This window comes from Anopheles merus, chromosome 2R (genome assembly GCF_017562075.2).
Source record: "Anopheles merus strain MAF chromosome 2R, AmerM5.1, whole genome shotgun sequence".
Lineage (NCBI taxonomy): Eukaryota > Metazoa > Arthropoda > Insecta > Diptera > Culicidae > Anopheles > Anopheles merus.
In genome coordinates this window covers 20,957,209-20,967,891 of record NC_054082.1, presented here as the reverse complement: position 1 = coordinate 20,967,891, position 10,683 = coordinate 20,957,209, and the positions used below count along the sequence as shown (strand labels likewise).

The 10,683-nt window shown below is 49.0% G+C and overlaps 1 protein-coding gene across 7 annotated transcripts in view; it reads right to left on the bottom strand.

Moving 5' to 3' along the window:
• Positions 1–1,017: 1,017 nt before the first annotated feature.
• Positions 1,018–10,683, bottom strand: part of LOC121588750 (adenylyl cyclase 78C) — a 36,229-nt gene continuing 26,563 nt past the window's right edge. For 6 of the 7 annotated variants that reach the window (XM_041907054.1, XM_041907057.1, XM_041907058.1 and 3 more), the window contains exons 3-12: positions 9,255–9,667; positions 8,728–9,054; positions 7,888–8,080; positions 6,370–6,596; positions 6,114–6,275; positions 4,030–6,042; positions 3,666–3,962; positions 3,365–3,590; positions 2,100–2,245; positions 1,018–2,011 (exon numbers count right to left, since the gene is read on the bottom strand). In XM_041907054.1, coding sequence (XP_041762988.1) covers positions 1,886–2,011; positions 2,100–2,245; positions 3,365–3,590; positions 3,666–3,962; positions 4,030–6,042; positions 6,114–6,275; positions 6,370–6,596; positions 7,888–8,080; positions 8,728–9,054; positions 9,255–9,667 — 4,130 coding nt within the window. In that variant the 3' untranslated portion in view covers positions 1,018–1,885. Of the gene's footprint in view, positions 2,012–2,099; positions 2,246–2,782; positions 2,847–3,364; positions 3,591–3,665; positions 3,963–4,029; positions 6,043–6,113; positions 6,276–6,369; positions 6,597–7,887; positions 8,081–8,727; positions 9,055–9,254; positions 9,668–10,683 lie in introns of all 7 variants that reach the window. The other variant, XR_006004208.1, reaches the window with a different exon arrangement.

Below are 10,683 nucleotides of genomic sequence, written 5' to 3'. Positions count from 1 at the left end.
ACCACTGACTGGTGTGGTCGGTTTGTGGCAGTAAGTGATAGAACGCATGCTAAAGTTGTGCCGGTGGTTGGCGTGTTTCTGTGCGCTCAAGCCAAAGAGAGCATAGGATGAAGAATGATCGGTTGGGTGAATTGAATGTGAATCGAACTGTGAAAAGGTCTGCTGAATCATATGCTGCAATGAAGTGTGATTCAAATGGTTATTAGATTTTTTTTAGTTTTGATATTCTACTTATTGAGTGTTTAAACTAGATTGAGCGTATGACATGCTAATTCGTAAGGAATGCATAAACAAAGTTAAGAACAACTGTACAGCTTCGTTTTAGTATGGTTAATCAATTTCGTTGTTATGTTCAAGTAATGGCCAAACAACATAACAACCAAATTACCTGAAAGCCAAATTATAAAACATCAAATTTAAATGCCAAAACCGGTTCATTTTCGATAAATATCGCAGCGTGCAAGTGAGCAGCGAGAAGTTGCATGCAAATGTTGCACACGGGTTATGTATTGGCTAAATAGTTCGCGTATAATCCGATAGAGGGCGCGTCGTGCAGTTAGACTAGCGATGGGCTTTCCGGAGTGCACCTAACCAGTTCCAACTATCGTTAGTTCGTTTCCGACGATAAAGGACCCACCGGTTCCTCCCGGAGTCGGAGTAGGAGTCATGCGGAGTAGACTGGAGTCCGTCCAAGGTGGAATCTTCCGTCGTCGGAGCCTGCCGAGCCCCGTCCGGAGTCAACTGGTAACAGGATTGATTGCGACCATTGACGACTTCGACACTGAACGGCTTCGGACGGTTCCTACCGACTCCAATTCTAACTCCGGATGACTCCGACTCCAGGCGGTACGAACGACTCGTACATATTTGAAGCCGAATCGGAGTCGAATTTTCGTTCTTTAACTTATTTACCCATGCGCTTAGTTGGAGACCGGAAGAAATGTAAATTTATAAAAAAAATATACGATTTTTCCATCGTTTCAAAATCAGATAAAAATATATTAACAAAAAAAAAAGTCCATTTAGTTTGCTTTGGTTGTACGGCAATTTATTGTACAGCATTGTTCAGTTCACAGTTTGTTAAACAAAGCACAAACACGCACACCTTTGGACGGTGACACTATGTACCACGGGTTGATTTTTTGTTTTGTTTTGCTGCTGCTGTTTTTCTCTCCGTATTATATTTACTTACAGTAGAAGCTACAAATACTGAAAACCCCAAAACTACCTCCCGTTTGTGCCGTTAGTTTGTGGTTTGGCATTAGAATGGCGTCGTAAACAGTCCCAGTCGTCTTATATCCTACCTGTCTTTTCCATTCTCAGCTACATCTGGTACAAACTGCCATCAATACTATCAGTAGTGCATCGTTCAAAAACAACATAAAGGAACTGCTACGAACGATTACATTAAAAACTAAGCGATCGTCACAGTGCCACACCACTGTCATCCGTACGAGAAGTTAACATCTAATTGCACAATACAGGACGAGTGTTTTGTATGTGTGTGTGTGTTTTGCTTAAATTGTTTTGTTATTTACGATGGACATTGAACTTAGTCCACAGTCTGTATGTCCTACACGATATGGCTTTGAACAGGTTGCGGCTAATCATACTACCTTTTTCTTCTACAGTTGCTCTTCCCTGAAATGTGGACGCAAACACCAAACCTTTTTGTTTGTATCCGGCCACACCTGTTTCGTACATATCCACTACCTAAACAGTCAGTTTGCTATTTATTCCATTTAAAATACTTGGCTCCTCTTTATGGTTGACTAGAAAATTTGGCTGGAACGTCATACTCGATGACTCCATCCCGAAGCTGATGACGTTCAGGAGTAAAGAGGGGATGGAGAAGAAGGGACAGGAAAACAACTAGACCAAGCGCTCACAGGCCTGTCTGGTGGGCTTTAGCTTCCTGGTGCAGCTGCCGAAACGATGGTATGTGTGGGCTGACACCAAAGTCCGCTTCCGCTGGCAACGTCATGCCCGTCGGCGATGCCACGGTTGGATACTGGAATGGAGCGGAAGTCAAAGCGATACGCAACACTCGTCAGTGAAGTGATCCTAGACGCTGTAGTGCCACAGCAACGACCACCTACCTTTTTCATGGTGTAGCTACGGCCACGGACACGCGTCGTGTTGCGGCGCACCGGATTGTTAGACGGGGCTCTCTGATTCAATCTCACTGAGCTGAATGTGCTTCCCCGTCGCCCGAACCGGGTTTTCGGCGATGGTGTTGCGGTTGCTGAGAATGCAGACAACGGGGAAGGATTAGATTGCGACTGGGACAGCAGCGAAGCAGAGTTGGTGCGGAGCGGAGGCTGGTTTAGGATTTAAATGTTATACGCGGGATTTATCACACACGGAACGATTCGATCGATCAATCAAGCTCGATCATTTTGGTGTTGAGGATATTCCAATTTCCGCAAGAGGAAGTAGAGTTACAGTACACACACACATAGAGAATATTACCAAACAACTTAAACACATACATGCGGCAGTATTATGGGTAACGATTAGTTGAGTGTCATTCGAAAAGATCACGGCCACTGAACAAAATGCATAAGGATTAGCCGGCTTTTGAACAGGTACCTTAGCTACTGAGAATTGATTGAAAGTCCAATGAGAGCTTTAGCAGGGCTACTACGCATTACAGGAACCATGTGGGAAATGTGAGTACGAAACCAATGGTGTAGTGAATTAAGGGAACGACCAATACAAGGAGGTTCCAACGGATTATTGTTATCAGTTAAAGGGCTTGCGGCAGTAGCAAATTACGTACGGTGGGAGTAAACGCATCTTATTGACGGTCAAGTTTTTCGCTCGACTCCAGCCACACTTTTCAGCTGCAACATGTGGCACATAGATAGACATAGACATAGACATATAATCAGAGAAATATAGATAGAGAGAGAGAGAGAGAGAGACACACACAGAGTAAAGATGGTATCGAACAACAGCAACCACGTGCGATCACGATCGCGATCACGCGCGTGTGTGTGTAGGTACGGCGCGTAAGAAAGTTATTACCAACAACAATGCGTACACAGGTACACGGTAGAGTAAATGAAGAGAACGAGAAAGAGAAAACAGTGTATATAATGATATAGTTTAGAATAACACAATGTAGACAGTAGATAGATAGTAGGCAGATGTGGAAGTGATATAGACCGGGCGGCAACTATTCTACATCAGGGAGAGATCGGGGAGAGTGTGTTGGATAGTTGTAAGACAGTGGACACGATAGTCCTGAAGATCACCGATGTACTTGAGAAAGTCTGCCTGACCATATGGATGACGGTGATGATGATCACATTTGTTGATGCCGGTAGTAGGACACACTTGGACATCTGCAGAAACTTACGTGTCGTGTTGATGTTACTCCGTTTCGAGGCTTGCATCATGCCGAATACGACCGCCGCCAGCGAACTGTGCTGAGAGGTTTGCCGCTGCAGCGATGGGGTCTGTGCCTGCGGAACACCGGCCGGTACCAGGGCCGGTGAGGTTAATTGACTGGCCGATATGTTCTTGCCCAGCACCCAGTAGGTTAGCATCAGCCCCTTGCCCTTTACGTTCACTTCACCGCGTTGCTGTGAGTAAAGGTAACACAAGAAGTAACATCAGTTAACGCACTGATTGGAAAGGATCGTTATCGCCCCACTTACCACACAGGTGTAGCCCTTCGTTTGCAGCAGTGCCGCCGTATAGTCCGGAACCTGCACCTTCCAGTTTTCACCGGTCGAGTCCATCCGGGACGCGACGTTTACCGTGTTGCCCCAGATATCGTAGACAGGCTTGCGGGCACCGATCACACCACTGACGAGCGGCCCACTGCTAATGCCGACGCGCAGCTGAAACGTGTTAAATGCGTCCTTGTTTACCTCCTGCAGCTTCTGGCGCATGGCCAGCGCAAACTCGACCAGATCGCAGACGGCTTCCTCGTCGCGCTCATCCACGTGTGACTATTGCGAGAGAGTGTTAGTTTAATATCACAAACAAACCTAAAACACCCCATAAAAGCACACCTACCTTCTTGGTGGAGCACAGATTAGAGGCGGCCATGTAGGTCGCACCGACGGTTTTAATCTTTTCCACCGTCTCGAACCGGGGCTCCTCGAGCAGCGAGTCAAAGTCCGATATGATCTCGTTCAGGATGCGTATGCACGCCTTCCCATTCTCAATGTCCTCCGAATAAAAGTCCTTAAAGTTCGGTATCGAGGCAAACATCACCCCGCACAGCTCGTGCATCTTCGCGTACAGCTCGTCCGTGCGCTCCTCGGACAGGTAGTACGTGGCGACGTGATCGGGCAGGATGTTCTTAATCAGCAGATCGTTCAGATGGCGGTTCGATCTCATGTTCGACAGCTCCTTCTCCGCCTGCTCCTTCCAGATGAAGTCGAGCCGGGACGTAACCTCGACTAGCCGGGCGTGGTACGTGACCATCGTCAGGAAGACGCCGAGCAGGATCATCATCTGGGCGGCCAGCGGCATCCCGCTCGCCTGTATGTACTGCAGATCGTACGAATCGAACACCTTCTCGAACACGAGCAGTATGAGAAAGGAGTAGCACGCAACCATCGCGATCGCCATGAACGTTTTCACCAGATAGTACAGCTTCAGGGCCGTTGCGAGCGAGATCAGGCACAGCACCCAGGTGAACACCACGTACTCGGGATGCACGCAGGACGGATGCAGTATCGGTGGTGTGGACGTGGTTACATCGTGGTCTAGCAGCTCATCCGTCACCATCTCGGTAGCGTTCGCATCCGTCTCGCTCACCGTCCGATTGGTCAGCGCACCCAGCTCCAGTGCATCACCGACTGCACGGCGCAGCAACGTTATCGCCGTGCTGTTCACGCTCAACTGTCCGCCGGCCTGCCAGTAGTACGAGTAGCTCGTACTGACCGTACTGCGATCCGGCACCGCGTCCACCTCCTCCAGGTCGCACATCATCAGCCCCATCGAACTGGCGATCGACATGAGGATGATCGTGAGGCAGACAAAGATCGTGCGCCTGCTACGATCGTGCACCAGCGTCGAGGAGCTTTGCTGCAGAAACTTGGGCAACCCAGAGAACTCTTCCGCCATCACCAGAATACAGCCGACCGTCAGCAGAAAGGTGGTGATCGACAGGGCCACGATCAGGATGGTGCAGCGCGGTATAATCACCGCCTGGCAGAGCACGATAAAGATCCACACCACGAACACGCACAGCATGTTCGACCGGAACATGTCCTCGCGCAGCTGGCAGAAGGTGCCCTCCTGCGACGAGTCCTTAAACTTGAGCGTCCACGTGTACAGATACTCCTGCCGGATCTGCTTGTTCGAGTTGATCTGGATGCTCTGGTCGATCATCTCGTCCACCTCCTCGGTCGAGGTGAACACGTCCTCCCGGTCGGTGTGCTTCTTGTCGCGGAAGCTTTCCGCCGCATTCACGCCACCGCCGCACTCGTTCAGATTCTTGAACGGTATCTCCGGTATCCAGTCCGTGGTCGTCTCGTCCTCGTGGATCGTCGACTTGCTGGTGCGCTTCGTGATATGATTGTTGTTGCTGCTGGTGGTGTTATTGTTATTGTTATTGTGGTTGTGCTGCACCACCGAGCCACCCGAGCACGTCGCCGTCGTGCCGGTCGTGTTCGTGCTGTTCGACGTGATGCTGGGCGTTTTCGAGTCCTTCCGGAACCGGGACTCACCAGCCCGCATGGCCGCCGTCTCCTTTTCGAACTGTACCGTGCTTTGCCGATCCATCAGCCGTTTGCGCGGCCGCAGCGGTTCCGTGCGCTTGATGAGGAACGTTTTAATGTTCATCATCTTCAGATGGCTGTCCCGGCTGCCGCCATTGCCCGGTTCCACCTCGTACGTATCGTTCAGACACTTGAGCGTCGCCTCGGAGATGTGCACCCGGCCCGGCACGCCGCCCGATTCCATGTGGTTCGCAATCACCACATCGTTCGACCACACGTCAAAGTGCCACTTCTTCTCGCCCAGCACGCCGCACATTACCGAGCCACTGTGGATGCCGATGCGCATGTCCAACTCCACCTGCAAACACACAAAACGTGCGAAACATGTAATCCAGATGAAGGATGGTGCTCAAATCCTCAAACACTCACGTTCGTCTGGCACCGGACGTCCTTGATGGCCTTGATCATGTGCAGACCGGTCTCGACGCTACACACCGCATGATCCGGGCGGCTTTTCCAGCTTTGACTGTCAAACATCGACACACAGTAGTAGCAATCGCCGAGCAGTTTAATACGCAAACAGTGATTATCCTGGGCGGGAGGGTATGGGAGACGAGACGAGAAGAAGAAGACGCTTAGTTCACAACCCTGCCCTCATGCCTCGTTCACAAATCCGTTCGCTTACCTCTGCAATCTTGTCGAACCGTGCGAAGAGATCGTTCAGTATCTTGACCAGCTGCTGGGCGGACGTTTTGCTCGCCAGCTCGGTAAACCCCTTGATGTCCGCAAACAGTATGCTCACGTTGTCCATGTGGTAGATGTACAGCTTCTTGAACTGCGTGTCGACCTGGGCCTGTTCCGGCGATTTGTACATCTCCTTCCGGATGTCATTGTTGACGAACATGGGCAGAACTGTGCGTGTGGGAGAGAGCGAGAGGGAGAGAGAAGGGGAAACAGAGGATGATAATGAGGCACACCACACCCTACAGTAAAAGGTGTTTATTAAAACAGGAAGAAAAAAACCTCATCGTTTAATTATGACAGCATTCCCCACACTTTCATCGTTCATTATCATCGTTCATGCAGTAAACTTTGTTTTTGCCGAACGCTGCAGGGGGTAGATGACCCCCCATTGGATCATTATGAGGAGCGTTACGTGAAAGTTTTTCATAAAAATTATCCAGTATTGTCATGCTAGTGAGACGACCGGCTGTTGGAAGCGTCCAGGCGGGCTGATGGTGGAAGGTACGAATAATTATGCAAATCGAGCGCTCACGGTGGCAGTCGTTAGTAAGTTAGTAAACTGTTCGCTTGCAGCAGTCGGAATGGGCAGCAGAAGCTTGGAATGGATGTTCCCGTGAGAAAGAGAGAGCTAATGGCGATGCAATTGAAGAACACAGCAGGGACGAATAGGGAAGACATTCAAACAGAAGTACGTGCGGAACTACTGGCAAATGTGCTCGGCGTGTATCGTTGCCCAGCGTGTCTTTATAGTCCTTTTTTTACATATACAAAAAGAAGTAAATAGTGCACGTTAAGGGTTGGACCAATTAATTAAACGGGGAAAGCTTTTTTTTCGTTGACTCTCCTGATTCGCACGACCTAACGAACGCAATAGTGAACTCTGAGCTCACTCGGAACAGATGATATACTTGTAAATCATGTAAGCATCACTTCAAGAGTACGCAACAGCCCTCTCACGTCGACGTCGGACATTGTGTGCCCAGACAGGAGCAACAACAACCACAAAAAACCCGTCCATACCTTCAGCGGACCCATTAATTGAATTACTATCGAAAACTTCCTCAACCAAAAAACTCAACCCCCCCAAAGTAATTCGATTTCCGGGACTCATGGGATGCACTCTTCTCTGAACCGCGCGGGTTGAATGTTTATAGGTTCGTACGCAATGTGAAAGTGGAAAACCTGCACGGAAAACACACGGAAAAATAGGTTAAAAAGGCAAAAAAAGCCCAAAAAGCTTAAGTACCGAACCCCTGCCAGTTCAAGAGATGTGTGGAAGGAATCGTATCCTTTAGGATCAATTTAAGCTTCAAAAACCTCTGCTACTGTTTCGCGCGTAGCGCACCAGCTCGTACTAGTCCAGCAAATGTTGCTGTGGAGATAACAAAGAGAAAGCTTACGGTGGTACGCCCATCCCCCCCCCCCCCTCCTCGTATGTTCCCGTGACGTGGTTACTTACTGGAGTCGAGCAGCCGTTGCGTGCGCTGGTACTCCTTTTCCGATTCGCGCTTGTGCTCCATCGCTTTGTGCGTTTCGATGAAGGCTAACCGTTGGCCGCGGTCGGTCAGATATTTGGTGTACATGCCGGCAAAGTTGATGGCCAGGTAGAGCAACAGATTGGCAATCATCTGTCGAACGATGCAGCTCGGATCCTGTTGGATGGGGGTTTTCGGGTGAATCGAGTAGCACAGGGTAGCGGTTAAAGGGTTGATGGTTGAATAAGAGGTTTAAAGAGAAGGGTGTGTCGGACCGATCGAATATGTGCTAATTTAAACATTCTATTCTGATTATCTATTTAAACATGAAATGAAAGCGTATTTATTACTAATAGCATGGACTTTCGATGTACTATTTCGTTGATTTCAAATGCATTTCGTGGTGAATTGGAAATCATGTTTATTTCGGGGACTTTCATCATTAAAACTAGTACTTAGATGGAAGAAATTCTGAAATTTTAGACTTTTTTCGTTTGTAAAATATAATTTTATAAATATACGATCTTCAAAATCCTTTAACGCGACCGTAATTTTAAGCTGAAATACCCGTTATTTTGCTATACTCCTCCCCATCAGAGATAAGTAATATCGCATTCATACACGCAGAGCTTTGGGCGAAAATCCCTGCAACCCCGTTTGAAGGGTTGGTGCTTTAGAGCTATTCAAACAAGCTTCCTGCTACAATTTCCTGTTTTCATTTCAAAGAAAATCAAACAGTTGTAACTCTTGGACCTTAACACCTAACAAGCTTATGTGTTTGGAGCGAGCGTTTTGGGCCCACGGGGATGAGCTTCATACCATACCTTGTCGTGCAGGAACTTGTTCAGCGATGTCACCACCAAATGGCATATGGCCGTCATCGAGCCGGCAATCATGCACCACTTCAGTGGGAGCGGCAGCATAGCGTACGGCACGAAGATAATGAACAGCACGTACCAGATCAAGTATTCGCGCTCGGCAAAGCCCAACCCTTCGCCGAGAAAGCCCTGCAGATTCAGCAGCAGCCAGGTGCAGACGGCCGCCCAGTGCAGATAGTTGTTCGCGAACAGCCGCCAGCTGCCCAGCACGCAGATCAGAAAGTTCGAGATGATACAGCACACGGACCAGGTCACCTCGTGCGGCTTGATTGTCTGTGGTGCCATCCGATGCCGTTAGCAGTGGGGGGAAAAAAAAAACAAAAACGTAAGCAAATCGTCGTGCATCGATGGCCGCCACGGATGCAAGGACCATCCTGTTAGTCAGTCAGAGTCAGCCGGTCGGGTCGATGGTGGTGTTATCGTGTTATTTATTGAATCACTGATAACACGATAAAGCTGCCCTCGCCACTTACCATGCCACTGTTGAAGCCGATCCAGACCGAGGCCAGCACCACCTTCAGCACCAGGTCGACCACGTTCACCAGGATCAGCGACTTTTGCCGCTGGCGGTGGGAATAGGTCAGATAGGACCGCTCGAGGGACGGCGCACGGAACGAGTTGGTCATGGATGGGCACAGGATGCCCTTGACCACGTTGCCCCGCTTGAACGCCGAGTAGGTGTTGTTGGTGTGGGGCTGGGTGTGGGACGCACTGCCGCCACTGCCGGCTGTCACCGCCCCCGGATCCGGATGTGGTTGTTCCCCTCCGCCCGGCGGTGGCGGTGGTAACGGATCGCCACCCTGGCCCTCCTGGTAGTCCGGGCCGCACTGCTCGATCGTGAACGATGGCGACACTATCCCGTTCGGTTGTTGTTTTTCATTATTAGCTAGTTGGAGAAAGAGAAAGGGAGAGAGACAGAGAGAGAGAGAGAGAGAGAGAGAGAGAGAAAGAAAGGAAGAGAGCAGGAGAGGATATTGCAGTTTAATTAGTGAACATAAAATTATGTTCATTGATCGTGAGAGGCTGCTTTAGGGTCATTAAGCAATCTGTAAAATTTCGTTATTGGTCGTGGTTTCAATCAAGGATGGATCTTATCCTGAATCTGAGCCAAACCGTGGGTTCGATCCAGATGTTGGCTGTAACTTTGGTTCAGTTTCAGAGATTATAGAGTTATATAAAGTGTTTTTTGCTGAAGCCAATCGTTCGAATTAATACATAAATATCCCCTAATTTAATTGGTCTTTCCATAGCACCCCAGACGCTGGGTCGAATCAAATCTCAACCACGCTTCCTTAGGCTTTCTGTTCTTCACCATTGTGTTGTTAAAAGTCTTCCGCATACACCTCGCTTCCAATAACTTCCTACTCTATGAACGAAACTTTCCAATCTGCTTAATAGCAGACGAATGTCCAACCGGTAATGAAACCATTGGCCGGACCAGACCAGTTCGACTTTTCCTTCACACAAGAAAAGTAATTTGTCTTCAGGACAGGCTTTTCCTGCCATTCATACCATCGGAACTATCTTTGTGCTTTGCGTGTGTATGTGTGTGTGTGTTGTGTGTATATAATATACCTAGTTCCTTTGATTCTCGCATGTTTTGTTGTGCCTGTTAGTCGCTGTGTCATCGGCACCATTTCGGTTCCGTTCCTGTGCACAGGACCTCACCATTCACTCTATGAGGCGTGAAAATGTCTATCCTCCCCTCCCTTTGCTAATACTATTCATGAGCGGCAGCCGTCTTCGTCTTCGTCTGTAGCCGCGTCTAGCTTTTACTTTCGCCTGTGGCCAGTGCCGACCGGTGCCGGTACCAAAGGACGACTGTGTGGCCGTGCTATTTTTAGCACTTCACTCCGGTCTACCAGCACTGGCGTGAGTGATGCGGATGCGAAATATGCGGCC